Below are 19,583 nucleotides of genomic sequence, written 5' to 3'. Positions count from 1 at the left end.
CAAGGGATGGGGGTTGAAAAGTGTATTGCGACGATAATGGGGTCATAACAACATTTATACGTTAACATTATTATTCTCATTTGATCGTTTTCTCATCGATTCCCTCAATTGATCATGTAGACGAAACGAATAGCTTGTCATATAGTTTAGGAGGACTTTGGGTTTAAAACTACACATCACAATGGGGAAAACAACAGACCCAGATCAGCTTCAATATCAATCTGATCTCAACCTATATCAGCCGCGGCAACACTCTTCAGTTGGATTTATCGGTCAAGCATGGCCAGCTAATAAGATTGTCCTAGTCGCTTTATCTATAACATCCTGCGCCATCGTGTTGGGCATCTCGATTGCGCTCGCCGTCGATCCGGACATCCAAAGTTACATTGTTGTCTGGACGGCTCCGCAGGCCGGCGCGGCTCTGCTCTGGTCCGGCATCGACCTCGCTACCACATACGCGGGAAGAATAAACCACCGGCTAATCCACCCGGGCGCTCAAGTAGCAGTACACCTCTTACTATGGATGGGATTCTGCGTCGGGATTGGTTTAACGGCGTATATATTGTCGTGGGCGCTCGCCTTTGCTAGCTCGGACGACCCCGAAGCTTATCCTGAATATTACGAATATTATCATGGTGATAATAACGACTATTACGAGTATTACAGCAAATCCTACATCCGGTCAATGGAGGCCCTCGTAGCATTTCTAGCTCTTTTGATGTAAGTTCAATTTTTGACTTCTCCTGCCCGCTCGCAATTGGTCATAATGCTAAGCTTGTACGTAGAATTATACATTTCCTCTTATTCTGCTCAGCTTGTGTAAAAGTTACAAGGCGCAAAAAGGTTAGCAGCAAGCCTATCGCCATACCTCTTGAGCAGTTGGGTCAGCTATCATCCGGAGGGCATGAAAAGGATAACGGAAACCAAAACGGCACAGTATAATTTGAATCCTAGGTGTACCTAGACATTATTAGGGAAAGGCGTTGTATGTCCACTGCTGGAACTTGCTATTTTCATAAAGGATGGTGTTGTAGTCCGAGCTCTGAATCTCAAAAACGCTGGCATTATATTGACTCAGGTACCTTTCTGGAACTTATCCTAGTATATTATCTAGCTAAACATGTGTCCAAATACAAGTATCCCCGAGGTTCTGTTCAAGACCAATTAAGTGGTTGTAGAGCCGTACAGATGAATTTCTAGATAATAGCATCTCACTATTATACTCGAGTACTTGATACTGAGAGAAGCTCTTTCATGACCTAGCTTTTATACTCGTACGATATTCCACTTAGCAACCGACGTACAATCTTCTAATTCTAGAGAAGCAGAAGATCTAAATTCTATAGAACACGTATATGAAATTGTCTACGTGATGAATCTCTATAGCTAATACCTGACAAGCGAAGTATGAAGCAAATGGTGTACTGAGATAATGCTCTTAGTATTAGCCAATTGACTACCATCTCAGTGAGCAGTAAGTGAGCAGTAAGTGATAGTCCCTCGAGAAAGTTACCCAAGCAGATGCAAGCGAAATAATTCAACTTGGTGCCCATGATATTTCGTAATGTTAATATTTTACGTAGGCCGGCTTCGGGAATATTGGCATCATAAACTGCCATGATCTACGTTGTTATCGGGCCTGTTGGCTTATACACTATTCGATGCCCCTTAGTTGTCATGATGTTGGCACCTCGACATGTGACTATGTAGCATTTCTACTGGGTTTCCGAGTTTGACATAAGCAATGGCATTGCGGACCCTCTTGATATGCTGTCTATTTGAATGCTACTGCAGTGACGTCCATGCCGATAATAGGCCCTTTGCGAATGCTTAAGTGCTTGGGAATGAATTTTGAGATTTTGTCTGATGAGGGAAAATGAGTCTCGTTACATTGTTAGAGTGGTATACTTTATGTCTTCGAGATTGACCTCTAAAGCCCGGTTGGCAATATGCACCGATGCTACAAGACGTGCTGGTATTGTCACGATAACATATGTAGATCAGAATTATTTGCTGCGAGGTTATGCTAGTATTAGTCGGAATTTAACCAGTCCAATAGTCTGCGGACCGAATTGATGTCGAAGGGACAATTAACATGCTGCTCGGTGTATTCGGCCATAACATATCTACGCATAAGGGCTAAAGTGAGCTGGCTGGAATATGTCAGGATGACGTGCAGTCGATGGCGGCAATACTATGGAGAAACTTGACATGTCCAGTCGAGCTCGAAGGACCGGGAATTCCGTCCATATTCCGAGGATGTAAGGCTTGTCCTCGACGCGGCTCGGCGGGCCGGTTCTCCATAAATGACCGGCCAGCATCAGCGGTCTATCGTACAATATTTTAGGCTTTTGGCTGAACTCTAGTTAGAGCTCTAGGGAGATGAAAAAGGGTCGGATAGAAAATGATTGTGAATAGGAGAAGAGTGTATCACCTAACCCTTGGAAGATCTGAGCAGGATCTGGGCCGTATTCGCTACCCGCCTTAAGGAGGTGTGCCTGAACATTGTGACGCACGACATCAAAAAGCCTAATGGACAGGTAAACATCAGCCAAAACCTAGCAATAAGTTAAGATGCTGCTGCACTTCTTAGTGGACCCGATTTTCTGTGCTGCCACATGGACGCAGATATGTTGATGGCTGGCATTGTCCTGTCTCTCCCTTGCGGAAAGGATCGCTAAGCTTCGCTTAAGAGCTCGAGGTAGCCGAGTTGAAGGGAATAGAATAGACGAGACGCCGCACTCGGCGCCGGAATGAAACCCTGCAAACCATTGGATAAGAGGCGATGGTAATAATGAAAATTGCGTCATGTACTTGCTCTGCGTCGATATGGATTTAGAGACAGTCGTCTGCAGGCGTTAGAATTACAAATTGTAGGATTCTCTTTGGGAGTATAATAAGGGTCCTAACCTACCTCATTACCTACCTACCTAATGTACCATGTAAAACCTCGGAGTTGGATGAGAAATTGGATGAGAAAAGCGGATAGGGCAATTCTTAACGAATACCCACTAATTCTGCTTTTTCGTAAACAATTGAGCGGCCAATGTTATCGGGGACGGACTTGGGCAGCAAAAGGAAGTTTCTAATGCTACCGTGGGGACTCGAAAGGATCCACGGTTCTGCCGTTGCAGTCTGAATAAGCTATGCATAGTTTTAGAACTCGATACCCGAGAGTGGAAAACCCGCCGGTTAGATCGAACATGGGGGTGATCATATGGATCGACGCGGCTGTCTCCTCAATAGTAAGGAGATAAAAAAGAAAAAAAAATAATAAGATGTGAAGCCGGGCTCCACTACGACAGGATACATTATGGAGAATGACCTCATGCCGAATCGTCAATGAACGGCAGCGGGTAAACTTGAACATTGGGGTCTTAATAGAAGATGTTGAGGCCATCCCGTTCGTGCGAGGGTGAGAAGGGAGACAATCCGGTTATTTGCCGAAGCATCCCACGCGTGGCTACGCCCCGAATAGGCGTAACCCCTGTTGATCCGGGAGTGAAATTGAAAAAAAGACGAGCCTGGACAAGCCAGAGAAGTAGAATGGTAGAGTGGTAGATTGGTTGAGTGGTGGTGGCGGCTTGCCTTACCTTTTACATAGTAGTTGTACGCGGCGAACAGCTGGTATGATGATGATATATGGTCGATTGATATCAACTGCATGGATACGACAGCGCGCATACATGCCGGAAATGTAAGGTGTATGAATGTACATGCATGGGGTTTTAGAGCAGACGTAGACTATCGAGTAACGAGTAATACGTATTCGTGTATCACATCTCCTGACGCATCTCGAGTCCTTTCTAGATCTTCACGAGAAAAGATATGATATGTTGGTGACGTGAATAGACAATTTCTATTTATTGAAGAGGATTGACGGCTACCTAAGCCTGTTGGTGGTTGCGTAGTATCTGGGACTGCATCCTTCAGTCGGGTTGAGCTGTAAACATTGTTGACCCCTTTCTTTACACATAAGTACCTCTCGAGCCCTATTGCTATTTTTACCTACACTCATACGAGTTATTGTACTTGACTTGTTTCTAATTATCGAGCTAGGTTTGGTACTTTGGAAATTGTATAGGGTTATTATACCTGGGACCTACATATGCATGTAGGTCCTCGACTACATACGCACTTACAAACTACCTGTACATGTATATACTTCGGTCCTAATAACTCGATGGATGTCCATTAATCTGCTCTTATCAAACAATTTTTCTTCCCTCCTACTCAATCTTAATCATGAACTCCTCGGCCCTTCTTGACTATTTCTCGTCCTATATGCATAGTACATGCACACCTGCATTGGCTTTTATAACCCCGGTCGTTAGGAAAGAAACTAGAAGATAGAATCGACATCGTATCGACATTATGGATTTCCAATGCCAACTGCTTTAGCCAAAGCTGGCAAAGCTGGCAAAGCTGGTATTACATATCTGAGGCGCGCTACTACAGCGTTAGAAACTGGAAAGTCACAGTCGCCTTTTTGCACGGACGCGTCGTCGAGCTAGGTTATTGGATGGTGTGAGTGGATGCTCTGGGTCTCACCGAGCTTCCTTTCCGGTCTATTGACGCCGTCGAGTTCTCGAAAAAGGGACTCCTTGTTTGAAGGCGACTTATGATAGTTACGACGTACCTGCCTATCAAAGACGCAAATATCGGGCTAATTCAGAAATAAGTTGATCGCTTTATAGGGGCATATCTTCCACCTCGCCTTTTCCAGCTTTTTCCTGATACCGGCATCGGTCTTGCTTCTATTTTGCTTCGTCAATCATATCCACGGATGTATGTGCCTATCATGTCAGACTTGGTAAGCATGCATGTGGTTATTAGAGTCTGTTCCAAGGATCGATCTATCGCTCTGCATGGCCAACAATACAAACAGCTATGTATGTGCCAACCAGCTAGCCAGCTAGCCAGCCAGCCAGCCAGCAAGCCCAATGTCCTTTTTAAGTAGTAGAGAAAATGTATGAATACTTTTATAATGTATGTAAGGTAGTTTGAAGGTATCATTGAACCACAAGAATGTACGGGTACCTACATCTTGGTTGTAGCATTGATACAGTTTATAGCGCATCAAGTTGTTACTGTCAAAATTTTTTGTCTTTAGTTTCTTTACTTTTTTTATGCTTTGCTATTTTGCTATTTTGCTGTTTTGCTAGCAGCTGACTGATTGACTTTATCTGGCTTAAAGATTAGGTACATATGCAGAACATCACTAGGTAGAAGCCATCAGGGGCTTAGGTAGGGTTTAGCTACTTACTTGTAGGTACCTAACTCGATAAGACGACGGAATAAAGTGCGTTACCTTCTCTGTAAGTAAGCCGACCAAGCTTGATCAGGTACCTTGCGTCTTACTCCACACAGTATACCATAAACTGTATAACATCTTTTTTTTTCAATCTTTTCTGCTTCAATACAAAATATTGTTCAGTACGTACCTACGGTAACATTCGTCGACACTACACGACGGACCGCCAAAGCAGCCTCAAGGCTCCATCAGGATCCAGTTTCTCCAATCTTTTCCCAATTCCCCTTGTTCCTGTATACCCTGTATACCCTGTATACCTGTCGAATTTCTTCAGACTGGCAGACTGGGCAAGCTTTTTGCAGGACCGGACACTAGGACAAAAGGAGCAACGAGTGGCCTCTTTACGGAGAAAACGCAACAAATGCGCCGACGACTTGAGCTAACTGGAATCTCGGCCCAGGGTCGCGTCGAAACCGTCGAAACACCTCGAACATCGCACCACCACTTGCAGCACAACACTCAGCCGTTCCTACACTAGCATCTGCTTGATGCTGGTTACTGCTTCTACACTCTGATGTATCTACGTCTGTACGCCTGTACGCATCTATGTTAGGTATGCATATTGTCTATTCGTGTGCTGAACGCTGAACCCCCACTCCCCCTTCTCTGGGATCTGATCCCCTTGTTCCTCTCGTCTCGGCTACGCATAGTCACGTACGTACATACACTACATACCTACACTACATACGCTACATACATCCATACATCCATACATCCATACATCCATACTTCTATACATCTATACATCCCATATATACATAAAATACGTACGTAGTAGGTACATCCTACCACACCATATACTTACATACAGATATACAGAAACTGGCAGACGAGACAGTACACAGCAGCTAAAGCTCTCTGGCTGGGCCACGCCCACCGTTTGAGGCGCTGGAACCAGACCAGATAGGTCCCGTCCCCGTCTCCGTCCACGTCCACGAACCACGACCCCCGTCCCCTGCCAGCCCTAGGTCGGGTTTCGTGACTTGGCCCCCCCTTACGCAGCACCTTGGAATCGGCGTGCCCCTGCTCAGATCGCGCCCCCATAAAAAATTGCAAATTAAAATCAAATCAAATGGCAGAGGCACAACAGGAACAGCCACAGGCTCATCAACCTCAGCCTGAACCCGTCTTTGCCGCCGCTGAAGAACTAGCCCATGCCCTCCCACATCAATCGCGGGCCAAGTCTCCATTATCACAAGCTACGCAAGAGCAGGAAAATATCCAAGGGGCGCAGGGGCAGGTACAGGTACGGGTAGAGGCACAACCACCGGCACAACAGGCACAGGCACAGGCACAGGCGCAGGTACAGGCAGAGCCAGATGCCCACGATTTCGATCAAGCACACGCACGCGCACGCGCACCAACTTCAAACTTAGATTCCCCAAATAATGCAACGACGACAGTAGCCGCCGCCCACGCGCAGGAGCAGGAGTGGGCACAAGAAAAGGATCGGGAAAAGGAACAAGAACGGGACCAGGGTTACCAGCTTCTTTCGGACCACTCTACCACCGACGGTTTTAGACCAACCTCGACACCAACCTCGACATCTACGCCGGCGACAGCCTCACCCGCAGCTGATCCCGTCGCGACTACCCTCGCTGCTGACCAAGCTACTCTATCTTCGGCGACGGTCGCCACCAACGGCGCTCTGCCTGACCAGCAAGAGCAGAAGCAGAAGCAGAAGCAGCAGCATCAACAGCAGCAAGAAGCTGTTGCGCCGTCACCGGAAGTCATGTCGAACAACCCACCTCACCATACTCAGGGCCCACCTCGACAGCCCGCTAGCTACCCGAATCCTACGGCATATGCGACGTCCGCGATGGCGACTACGCACTACGGATATGCAAACCCGGCGGGTCAAGGACCGGACGCGTACCGGGCGAGCGTGGGCGTTCCTAGCAATGCTATGGCGTTGCCAAGCATGCGCACGTTCGACCCAGCTCAGCAGCAAGCTCAGCAGCAGCAGCACATGGCGATGGCGATGCCTGTAAACCCCGTCCCGTCGGTTCCCTCGATGCCGGCTCAGCAGCACATGTCCTACTTCGCACAGCAACCCGTACCTATGAATGCGAATAACCCGTACGCCCTAACCCCCGACGCTCTAAGACCGCAATATGCTCTACCTCCAAGCGGACCAGGTAGCGTGCTAAGCGGTCGACATAAGAAGGTAATTGGAATAATGCTGTCCCCTAGGATTATTCTCGTTTAATCGGCAACTGACCTGGTAATGTTTGCTTGCCATCGTAGGAAATAAAACGTCGAACAAAAACAGGTTGTCTGACGTGCCGAAAAAGGCGTATAAAGGTATGTGTCTATCATGTTGAGTGTGCTTCCTTATTGCTTTTTTGCTTTTTTGCTTTCTTCTGCCCTTTCTTTTCCTTGGATGCGCACGAGGGAGTTTACTTGATATAACGAGGAAGGAAAGACGAAGGCATATAATTGACCATGGAGGAATGATACAATCAGAATGGGGAAATAGGTGAAGATGAATGAGTTAGAGATGCTTGAGGAATTTTGGTCAATTATCAATGGGTCACCTTTCACACACATTTTGGATCGGGGTTTCGCTTAAGAGTAAAAGGAGCTACGGACAAGCGAGCGAAGCAAAAGCGAGCAAGCGCAAGCAAGCAAAGCAAAGCATCACGCCGGCTCCGAACAACCGAGCAACCTAAACAAACAGGTCCAGACGAACAAGAAAAAAAACTCGGGGTCCAAATTTTTATTTTTTATTTTTTTTATTATTTTTTTTTGACATCTGTCAATCGTCGGGAGCTACTCTCGGAACTCCAAAAAAGCAAAAGCTTCCCCCCTCCCCTCCTTTAAAGTTTTAGATGGTCGATCCCCTAACCCCAAAACTCCAAAGAGCTCTAGGGTAGCTCACTTTTATTTTCCCCACCTTTGGTCTATCACTACTTGTACTTCACTTGTACTTCCCTACAACATCTTTCTACGTCGTCTGTACACCTGCCCATTGAGCATACGATTATTTGTCTGCTTCTTGTTAGCGTATTCTATTATACGTTCAACTAGTTTCCCTTTTATTTTTCGTCTTGCGCATTCAAACGATATTCTTCGCTACAACTAAGTTCGGTTGCTAAATCCAAATTCTACAGTGCGACGAACAACATCCCATCTGCAAGAACTGTCAGAAATCCAAACGCGAATGCCTGGGCTACGATCCCATATTTAAGAATCAACAACAGCAACATCATACCAATATTCGACCAGCTCCCAATAATTCGTCGGCCTCCTCTTCCGTACCGTCGAGTCGACCTCCTGCCTCTTCTACGCCCGCGTCTGGCGGTGCGCAAACCCAGACTTCTTATACTGCTACCCTCCCCCCGGTAATATCTAATACCACTCCTACTACCGCAACATTCACCGGAAACCTGACAGCCGCGGGAACAGCTGCGTCATCGGTCAAGGGCGAGCCCGCTCTCGAATACCCGGCCGCTATCGATCCTACTTTAGACACCGTATTGTCCACCACGAGTACGTCGCCTTCTCATTTCCAAGCCATCACACCCATTACCCCAATTCCTCCTCACAATCCGTTCGGCACATCCCGCCTCAGAGGTGGCCCTCCGTTTTTTCCCTTCTATCGCTCTGCTTCGCATTCTGTGGTCTCTCCCTTTCGGCAACAGACTTCGGCTTACTCTGGTTTTCAGCAAGGAAGATGAAAGTTCACGAGCTCGTGAGCATGACCGGCACCGTGCCCCCGACCCTCGACTCGCCCCTCACCGGCGACAAGCTGGCAGACGTGAGGGATCTATACGATCAGGTCTACGCCCCCGGCCTGGAGAAGTTTTTCGAGACGGAATGGTACACCAAGCCTCAAGGTGTCGGTGCGTTGATGTCCAGCACGGCCGTCAACGAGATGCTGGCAGGGTTTTTGCAGTCGATGGCTAAGACGGATGCTAATGACGTCGCCGGGATGCAATATTCGGCGAACCTCGAATTCCGAGTGGTCTGGGATCTGACCACGTTAGTATACGCGTCCGAGTACAAGATTAATGTTGGGGAACATCTACCACCTTCCGACGACGGGTCCGAAGCGCGAAATCGAGTGGCGGTCTTCGAGGCCCTGTTATCAGGCGATCACCTCGATCAGAATCCTCTTCATCCGCCCCCCGCGAACGCCGATATACGACTTCACCGGATCAGGGAGTTTAAGTTTTGGTATTTCCTTGCCGAATTTCTTCGCGTGAGAGATCAGCCGGGCGTGGATACTATGCGCCAGCGCGACTATATTCTCGGGCAGCTGCGCGAGCTGCTAGATGGGCGTGAAAATCGAGACGTCCTTTACTCTCTCGCCGTCATCCGGGCGCTAGCGCCAAACTTCCCTCCGGATTTCGAAAGCACCTTGCCTCCGCATCTTGACGAGACCGATCCCAAAAGTAAGTTGGCCGTCGCTCGCAAGTTCGTCCAGGACGAGTCTCAAGTAACGGGGGGCACTACCAATGTCGTACGCCGCTTCTCCGAACTTGCGGTTAGGGCTTTTATCGCCCCCGGTAGCAATATCACGCGGAGATAACTACGCTACGCAGTTCTCCATACTACTACTACTACTACTACTACTACTACTATAACGATGTATTAATACGCACGCGAGGGATAGCAGCTTTTGTTTTATGTAGCATTCGAAAGCGTGGAGTGTTTAGATGGTAGTGTTTCCTCTTCGTTCTATGTCCCATCTCCTCGATGATCTGCCATTTCCTATCCTCGCCTGTACTACTTTTTTGGGATGCGTTACGGGTGACGGCGAAATGACCCAGTCGAGGAATTATAGCGACTAGAACAGAATAAGGGGTGGGGTTTTAATCGGCGTTGCGGCATTCTACGAAGCACCCCGAAAATGAGACTACGTTTACGTCTTCTATTAGTCACCGAGTACGTGTACGAATAAGTGTTGAAAAGTGTTGAAAAGTGTTGGCGACAAAAAGCGACGGTAGGATACAGGGCATTTTTTTTCGTTTTCTGTTTCTCTTCGATAAGATGAGGTAGCGCAGAGTTTTGATGTCCATGGAGGGTCCTTGTTGATAGCGTAGGGACGACAGATGGTGTGTTCCTAGGTATGAGATTCGGAACAGACTTCTAGATGTACGAGGAAGATGTGTCCTCGTATGTTGGGCTTCGCATCCCTCTGCGGATCGAGCTCGGCCAGACGGGCAGCTATAGAGCTTTCGACTAATGCGGCATCATAGAATTACACGGTAGATAAAAAGAGATGGATTTTATACAGTAGTTGCGGCGTGTAGTATATAAGAATCGACGGAATGTATCGACGATATGCATTGCGAGTCTTGATATTTACCGATACGAATAGACTGTAGATTTAGTTTCGTGGTCGAGGTATGGCTTGAGGTTATGATGCTGCTATCATTATTGCGCATAGCTTGAGACAATCAATAATATCTCTCCCGTCTAACCTATCATTTTTGTACTTTCCATGTTATCTCGAGAATAGCAAGGCTAGACACCTGGGGTTGCTACATGCCTTTAAGCACGAACCTCGAATCAGCCTGTTCAAACAAAGATTTCCACTCGTCGAGGTCGCGCTCTTTCGCACTGCCAATTTTAAGCATCGTTAGGTCCATAGCTCTACGAGAATTGTTAACACCATTGAGATGATCAAGTTTCCAGATACTAACCTCAGCTTTCGTTCAACGCTGTTTGGTAAGACACGGCGGAGGCATCACAAAGTCTATAATAAGAACCCGCGAGCCCGGATTCGAAGCTGGGATCAAGGCCTCGAGAATTTTGATACAGTATTTGTCCGGCCAGTTATGAAGGATCCAATAGTATAAGCATCGGCGTTGTTGATCGGCTGTTCTTCAAAGAAATCATGTGTCATGAATCGGACGTTTAGTCTCTCTATCGCTTTAGAGCTTGCAACTACTTCGGGAAGCTCCTGAACTATCAAGTTGAGGTTAGGATATTTACGTGTTAAAGCAAATGCCGCATCGCCGTGAGACCCGCCGACATCTACGACGGTTCCGGAACCCAGCGAGTTCCAAGCAAAGTTGTCTGTTAAATGATGTACGGAATACCTAGGGCCTGTCGTGAAGAAGCTCATAGCTCCACCGAAACGGCGCGCTCGTTCGGGATTATTGGAAAGCTCAGCATAGAATCGTTGGTCTCGTTAGCTAGCGATAATCCCTATGAGCTAGCTGTAAGTAGATTATAGTCATAACTGCCTGCAGAGATCTATCCGCTTACAGTCTGAGTCGGTTCATCGGCAAGGAGCCATCTAGCCAGCGAATCGACAACCTTTTGCGCCGATGGCCACATATCATCTACATTAGCGCCAACCCAGTCTACAATACCCGAGTCCTCTGCGATATGCCTAGAGGCTGCAGAGTGCGAAATGACACCGGGTCGAGGCTCTAAAGATGCGGTTTGCAATACCGAAAGGTAAGATACGAGTAGTTGCAGTACAGTCGAGGCCAATAGTAGCTGCTAGGTCCTCGTATGTGGTCTCTCCGTTCATGGGTATCTTATTGGGGATATCGAATCGATAGACCCTTTTCGGCGATGTAGCTACCAATTCGACGAGTATGAGTCGCCACTGCAGCTGCTAGCTCGGCTATCTTGCTCTGAGATGAGGCCATTGTTTAGAGTGGCTTCAAGTGAGGAGATTGATAGGATAAGGGGTAATGAATAATTCGTTCATAGCTAAGGGCGTAGAGACATGAACAAAGAAATCTCTACGAAAGAAAAATAAGAGAGCACTAACTCAGCTATCTAGAAGATGACAGCGACAATATCAGGGATACTCACTTAAGAAGGCCATATAGCTGCCTATCCCATCTTGGCTGTAGACTCGGTTGTGAAGCATATTATATCGTTTCTGTACTCCGAGCAAATCACAAATACCACTGTGGATTACGTTTAGACAGAAATGCGCAGTGGCTGCTTCTATTTTCTATCCAGATCCGGTTGACGGATATTGCTCAGCTTTCTCTAGCTGCATGAACCTCGACTAGTTCCTCAGTCTTTGAAATCTCAAAACGCCATGAGGGGAATCATGTTATAGATAAAAATGCCAACGCCGTTTTTGTTGAAAAAAATGACCTGCCGGCACTCCTGGCCCTTTTTGATTCCTCATGCCCTATTTCCCCAATGCCAGTTGATGCGTAGACTCATGCTTGTTGAAACACAGACCAACCCCTACTTAATCGAGGGGGTTAAGCGAGCTATATATGAACTCGACTGTAGATGCACAATGTTGACGATCGTGCACATTAGTAATTGATGTACGAGGTTGAAATTAGTATCGGTAGCTACGAAATCTTATTAGCAAGGCAAGTAAGGAAACGTGCGGGAGGAGAGGGAAACGTACAGGTCGCTCTTGAAGGGACCCTCAAGTTCTAATCCGAGGTATTCGCCTTGCACCTTGGTAAGGGTGGTGAGTTCGGCGTTGACGTGGCTAAGATGAAGTCTGGCGACCTCCTCGTCTAGGACCTTGGGCAGCACGTAGACGCCGACGGGAAGCTTCTCCGTCTTGGCGAAAGCGGCGTACTTCTGGCCGAAAGCCTTGTCTTGAGCCTTGAACAGCATGATCTGCGCTAGAACCTGGTTGCTGAAGGAGCAAGACATGACGAAGGAGGAGTGACCGGTGGCACAGCCGAGGTTGACCAATCGGCCCTCAGCTAAGAGGATGATGTGTCGGCCGCTGGCCATGACGAAACGGTCTACCTGAGGCTTGATGTTCTGGACGCTCTTCGCGTTCTTCTTCAACCAGGCGACGTCGATCTCAATATCGAAGTGGCCAATGTCTATAAAACGGTTAGCTACTGCGTCGGTAAAGCTATTAGCACGGCGTATACGTACTGCAAACAATTGCGTCGTTGGGCATGGCCTCGAAGTGAGATCCGACAAGGATATCTCGGCAGCCGGTAGTGGTGACAAAGATCTGTCCGATGGGAGCAGCCTTCTCCATGGTGGTAACCTGGAAGCCGGCCATGGCAGCCTGGAGGGCGTTGATGGGGTCGACTTCGGTAACGAGGACGCGGGCACCCATTCCGTGAAGAGCCATGGCACAACCCTTGCCGACGTCACCGAAACCAGCAACGACAGCAATCTTACCGGCAATCATGACATCTGTGGCGCGCTTGATACCGTCGATCAGAGACTCGCGGCAGCCGTAGAGGTTGTCAAACTTGCTCTTGGTGACGCTGTCGTTGACGTTGATGGCGGGGACGAGGAGGGTGTTGTTCTTTAGCATTCGGTATAAGTGGTGGACACCAGTGGTAGTCTCCTCTGAAACACCGAAGCAGTCCTTCAGCATGTCGGGGTACTTGTCGTGGACGAGGTGAGTCAAGTCACCACCGTCGTCTAGGATTAGGTTAAGCTTCTTGCCGTCCTTGAAAGCTGTGAGCTGCTGTTCCAAGCACCAGTTGTACTCCTCCTCGGTCTCACCCTTCCAGGCGAAGACGGGGACACCGGCAGCAGCGATGGCGGCGGCGGCGTGGTCCTGTGTGGAGAAGATGTTGCAAGATGTCCAGGTAACCTCGGCACCGAGAGACGTTAAGGTCTCGATCAGGACGGCGGTCTGGATGGTCATATGTAGACAACCGGCGATGCGGGCACCGGCGAGAGGTTGGTCGGCGGCATACTTCTTTCGGATAGCCATCAGACCGGGCATCTCGTTCTCCGCGAGCTCGATCTCTTTGCGGCCAAAGGCGGCAAGAGAGAGGTCTGCGACCTTGAACTTGCTAGCGGGAGCAGCCATCTCTAAGTGGTTGTTAGCGGCACTGCTACGGTACTATTATAGAGGTAGAAGGACGTACTGAGATAACTGATATGTGTGAGGGGCGGTGAAGGAGGATGAGCAAGCGGGAAGAACGGATGTTCTACGTAAGACAAAGATTAGCAAATAAAACTCGAAGTAGGTAGCCGTAAGTAACCAGATGTGTATGACTTTGGTGTTATGACTATTATGACTTACAGATGATGCCCGAGGGAAAGTGAGACAAATTGGAATGGTAAGGGAAAGGGAAAGATGAGGAGAAGAAGGGAAAGAAATGAACGGAGGAGAAAGATACCCTAAAATACCTAAAATACTGCAAAGTACTACAAAGTACCTAAGGTAAGCTAAAGTACCTAAGCTGGTAAAAGCTGGTGGTAGGTTAAAGCCTTAAGGTAGCTTATTAGAGCCCTAGAAAATAATATAGATAGAAAGTATGTACCTATTGTGGTAAGATTAGGTAGATTAGGTACGGATCTAATATAGGAAGAAAGGATGGTAGACTAAGTATTTTGGATTTTTTCTCTATCAGCTACGAGTTCTGCAAGTCTACCCCTCCAGCCCCTCTTTCTAAAAGTCTACTGGGAAACGATAGATGGATTGTGGAAGATTGAGTGGTTGACGCTGATTGCTTACACTAACGCTAAACTAATATTGGACTAGAGGATTTGGTCCCTGAAAAAATGCCCCTCATCCCGCCTCATCCATCCATTCGGCAAATCTTTTTGCGTGTGTTGTTGGAATCTTAGTAACTCCGTGAAGTACGTATCACCTCATTTCTCTCTTCTAATAGGTCCATGTGTCTCGAATACATCCACATCTTCCGCATTTTCTACTCGTAGTGCTTAGCTAACTCCTGACAACGGAATTCGACCCTCAAGGTAGAATCCCACGCAGGATTGAAAGAGTAAGACCTATTAGATTGGTGGCGTCGCTTTACTTTCTATTACCCGTTTATATCTGTATCTTCAGATAACTACGGTGAGCACGGTTTATAGAGGTATTATAATTGCAATTGAAATTGATAACTGACGGAGAATCGAGATACAATTATATGTGTGCTGTACGAATTTTTACTTATATATCTAAGTAGGTACTGTATCTCCTAACATGAGATATACGTGTAGACTGACTATATGAGGATATAAAACCTCGGCCGTGAAAATGTCGGCCGTAAAAGATCGGAAGTATTGTTCCTAAAATCCAAATCCCCGGCCATGGCTGTTCGGGTTGCTTCAGCAAAGGCATATCAATGCTTACGCTAGCATCCTACGAACACTCTGGACATGGCCCTAGACAGGGCAGACATTATGCCTTCCTTGACTTCAGCCTTCAGCTTCATGTGCTTAAATTCCTATGCTACGTATAAGCTCCGCCCCGCTGCAAGTCAAACAGAGATTTAGAATGACTCGATGGACTCAGCTCTACGGACCCGAAGTAGAAACCCTGAAACGCCTCCGGACGCCGGGCCACATGCATCTATATCAATTACCCCCTTTTCCCCTCTTTATAACCCTTATTCGGGAAGAAGATTACCCCTAACGGCGAACATCTTCGCGCTGACATTGGCTGTGAACCCGTCTATTTGCTTGCTGTACTGCTCGACCTGTTTCGCATTCAGCATGCCTTCCAATCGGCTAGGTTCCTGAGGAAGCTTGAAGATTCGTTGCCATTCATCTTCCGGAAGAGGCTGTTGCTTAGCCGCAACACGCCCCGCGTTCTCCGCCTTTCGCTTCGTCTGCCACGCCGTAATCTTAGTCTGCTCGCGGGCAAGCTGCCTCTGGTAGTACTGGTGGTTGTTTAGCTCGGTGTAATGAGACTCGATACTATCGAGTAGAAGATCACACGTCTTCTCTAGGAAAGGATCTATCGAGAGGTCGAGAATGTCGACCGACGGATGAAGCGGCATCTTGATAGGTTCGCCTTGCAGATCGGAAAGAGATGTTGGCATCGTCACGTCCGTCTCCAAAGCGGCAGAGGGTAGCTGGTGGAGGTAGGAAGTTAGGAGATGCGAGTTGTGGACGTGGATAGGGAATTCGACGAGGATATCCTTGAATGAGAGTTTCGACTTTTGTAAACTATCCCGTGTGTCAGCATATAGTCCCTTACTTAGCGGCCGTTATGTTCTGACCTGTCAGTTGTGAATTTCCCCTCCTTGAATGCCGTCATGAAGTTCTGCGTCAGTTTGAATGCGCGAAGGCTTAGCGCACCCTGCGAACTGCGGCTGACATCGTGAACTAGGGCTACGGTCCGTTCGTTCTCTCGCTGATAATGGTACTGGTTCTCGATAAAGCTAGAGTTGACGAAGTTACCCATCGTAGCGCTCGTATACCAGCCCACGTTGTTGGCGTCGACGTTGACCTCTTTGAGATGTCGGATCATGTCGTTCTGGTAGATGATATTTGCTTTGGCGCGCGGTGCGGCAGCGGCAAGTGCAGACGCGTCGTTCTGGTGGCCGCCCTCGACGTTCGTTACGTCGACCGTAGGGAAGGGGAAAGTGTTTGTGATTCCGAGGATACCATCTTTGTCCATACCAACGATGGAACCCGTAGCAGTCGAAGGGAAGCTGTTTGAGCAGTGCTTAACTATTTTCATAACGACCTACATACGATATAGCAGTTAGCGGTTAGCGACTTGATCGTAGGCTGATTCGAGGTGGCATAGGTAGAAACCGTAAATACTAACCAGAGCCTCAACCTGAACCGTCTTAAACGGCGTATCCTTTAGAGAGTCGGCCATGATCGCGAACTACTTCTTATGCCGAATGTATGGGAGGGATTCGATTCGGATTTAGTTGTTGCGGGTGACGAAGTTGCGAATCTGGTTAAGATTTTGAGGTTTTAGTGGGATGCGATTCTTGTGGGTTACAAAATGGGAAAATTGCCTGCCAGCTGAGGGGCACCTGTAGTAGGTCTGTAGTACAGGAAACGGCATAACATTAAGCCTTTTTTTTTTTCACTTCTTTCTCAGGTACCTTAGGTAATCAGACATATAGGTACCCCGCAGCTCCCGGTATCTTGATTAACCTACATAGGGCAGGTACTAAGAAAACACTCAAATAACGTAAAGAATCAATTCAGATATGCAATTAAAAGCTCTAACCCCTGTTCAAAGGAAACACGCTGGCGTTGGCATCAATGCTCAGTTGCTGATGAAGTAACAAACATCCCACTCTGGAACCCCCACGCCATGTTGTCATTTTCCATGTCGACATTCCACAAAAAACATATTTAAAGAGCCTCAAAGCAACGTCGTCTCCTTCCAAGATTTATACTCTTTTGCCATATGCTAGTGGTGTTTTATCCATATACGATGAATATACGATAAGTATATACGATGAGGGTTGTCAAAATACTCCTATAACCCAAGTGGATTATCCATCACCACCCCAATCATAAAGATACAAGAACAGAAGGACATACATACACTAGGATCTAACTAGCCGGGGCAGAAATCATGTTAGCTCTCCTTTATCGCCACCGGAAGAGACTCAATGCTGGTTTTCGTCGTGGGTCAAGCCTCGATTAGGAGAGGGAAGATATACTTCCGATGTACGGAAACGCATATCTATTTTTTTCTTTTCTCTTGGTCCTATCTAGACGCCTTACACCGATGGATCTATCATCTATTGCCGTCTTACACGACAGCCGATAACCGATATCTAGCTGGAAAATCACAAGCAAAAACAAAAAGCAAAAGCTGTCGAGGGTCCGTCAGCCGCGGACCGCTCCCATTCGCCAAACACGGGCACCTCTCAGGCACCTCTCAGGCATATGAGGACCAACATTAGGGACCAACATGCCGGGCGATCACCGTGCAGTCTAGTGTAACCCTACGTCCCTCATTCCCAGTCAATAAGCTCCCAGCTTTTCACGTCATCTCGGATGATAAGCCTATGCCGGTCAATCTTCCAATGCGAGTACAACGACCTGGTGGCCGCCGCTGCTTTTCGATGTCCACGTCCGACTCCTCCCTTGACTGCTTCTTCCTGCGACCTCCACACGCACGTCGCAAGGTTTCTGCCGTCCTTATCAGGATGTCCGAACCAATATCTGGAGCTTGTTAGCGCGCGTCTTCCGTCATCCTTGCCGGGACCGACACCTACTTGAGAAAGCCACCGCTGGCTATCGCCTCGGCGTGCGCTACCTTATCTAAGGCGCCTAGATCCTCGTACACAGTTGTCGGCGGAATCTGCGACCGGAAAGCTACTATGAAGAAGGAAGTTTCCTTCCACCTGTGGCTACGTTCTCGCACGAGTCGCGTTAATTCCTCGATGATTTCGTTCCAGTTAAAGGTTTCGGTATAAGGAGCGGTGGCATAGTCTGGCCGCAGGTTCCTCATACGAACTAGCGCTTGAGCGAGTAATGCATTCTCCTCGTCGAGGGTTCTCAAGTCGAGCAAGTGCTCCTTTTCGGTATATGGCGACTGGACTAGGAAGTGCCCGTCGCGTATGGGTCCATCGACGCTATCGCTTAGAGGTATCGCAATCTCCTGCGTCGAAACCTCCAGCGATTCCTTCCCTCGAGGAATGTCGGAGGGTATCTCCGCGAGGTGTGGTAATACTTTATCTACGGCCATACTAGGGGTGTTGACGAAATAGTTTCTAAAATACTAGGTCGGCTAAGGGGATAGAGAAGGCAGAGAGGGTAGAGAGGATGATAAAATCGGGTCTAGAGGTATAGTGTTTCTTAAAAAGCGTCGAAGAGATATGGTGGATGCAAAGTAGGGCCCCAGGCGGTTTTTATCTTAGGGGACCTCTTGGGATTTCAAGGTGATGTAAAGGTGGCTGTCAAGAAGCATGACTATCAGGCTCAAATGGACGGGTGAGTTTATCACAGTCACATCGACAAGGCAAAGCAAGAAGATCTCCCCAAGTTACCATCGACCAGCGGTATGGCGAGCGGATCCAGCTGCATGATAATGCGTATTTCTTCTTTGTGTGAGTTGGGTAAAAATTTCTGGGGCGTTTTCCACCGCGGAACTGATCGCGCCATCCCGCAAACCATTGATACCATCGACCACAACATTTAGCCAGGTAAGACAATCCCAGTACTAAATTATGCTAGGATTACGAATGTCGAACTAAATAGTAAAAGATGACATATAAAACCACTCACTTTTCGCTTCTTCCCGTTTCCAACTTTTGACCCTTGAGACCTAGAAACTACCTAAGGTGACAATGAAAAACTATGCGACTCTACAGACCCTAGGATCCCTGGAATCCCTAGGATTATGAGCCCAGCATCTAATCAATCAAGTCGACAATCAATCTGATGTATCATGCAGCCCGCTTGAGAGAACAGGTCAAGCATGTAACCGCAGCACGACCCACCAATGCGGCCTCGATCTTGATAGACAACGTGTTTGATAGGGCTAATACATTGCGATATGCCTGTCTACGTATCTAACTAGATACCTTAGATACCTAGATGCTAGGTTTATATACCAGGTACAGGCACCCTATCTAGGCTAGGTATCCATGCTTAGATCATCGTGACGGAATTGACGAATCGGAGTCGA

General features: G+C 47.7%; 4 protein-coding genes across 4 annotated transcripts; 1 reads left to right on the top strand and 3 right to left on the bottom strand.

The window, feature by feature from the left end:
* Positions 1-181: 181 nt before the first annotated feature.
* On the top strand, positions 182-9,848 carry GL218_08920 (putative negative acting factor protein; the record flags this gene model as incomplete). Its single annotated transcript, XM_033585735.1, has 4 exons — positions 182-720; positions 6,836-7,481; positions 8,428-8,890; positions 8,983-9,848. 4 exons carry the CDS (start codon positions 182-184, stop codon positions 9,846-9,848), a joined length of 2,514 nt encoding a protein of 837 aa, XP_033440160.1.
* Positions 9,849-12,584: 2,736 nt separating this feature from the next.
* GL218_08919 (Adenosylhomocysteinase) lies at positions 12,585-14,048 on the bottom strand (the record flags this gene model as incomplete). The annotated part of the gene is made up of 3 exons (XM_033585734.1): positions 12,585-12,597; positions 12,657-13,092; positions 13,148-14,048. 3 exons carry the CDS (start codon positions 14,046-14,048, stop codon positions 12,585-12,587), a joined length of 1,350 nt encoding a protein of 449 aa, XP_033440173.1.
* Positions 14,049-15,579: 1,531 nt separating this feature from the next.
* GL218_08918 (Eukaryotic translation initiation factor 3 subunit H) lies at positions 15,580-16,802 on the bottom strand (the record flags this gene model as incomplete). Its single annotated transcript, XM_033585733.1, has 3 exons — positions 15,580-16,141; positions 16,195-16,664; positions 16,749-16,802. 3 exons carry the CDS (start codon positions 16,800-16,802, stop codon positions 15,580-15,582), a joined length of 1,086 nt encoding a protein of 361 aa, XP_033440172.1.
* A 1,102-nt stretch (positions 16,803-17,904) lies between these two features.
* On the bottom strand, positions 17,905-18,641 carry GL218_08917 (UPF0643 protein PB2B2.08; the record flags this gene model as incomplete). The annotated part of the gene is made up of 2 exons (XM_033585732.1): positions 17,905-18,115; positions 18,169-18,641. The coding sequence occupies 2 exons, from the start codon at positions 18,639-18,641 to the stop codon at positions 17,905-17,907; spliced, it is 684 nt and encodes a 227-aa protein (XP_033440321.1).
* Positions 18,642-19,583: the final 942 nt, after the last annotated feature.

Source organism: Daldinia childiae, assembly GCF_008694065.1.
Source record: "Daldinia childiae strain JS-1345 chromosome Unknown Scaffold14, whole genome shotgun sequence".
NCBI classification, from domain to species: Eukaryota; Fungi; Ascomycota; class Sordariomycetes; order Xylariales; family Hypoxylaceae; genus Daldinia; species Daldinia childiae.
The sequence above is the reverse complement of the archived record's forward strand: the minus strand, read 5'-3'. Positions and strand labels throughout refer to the sequence as shown.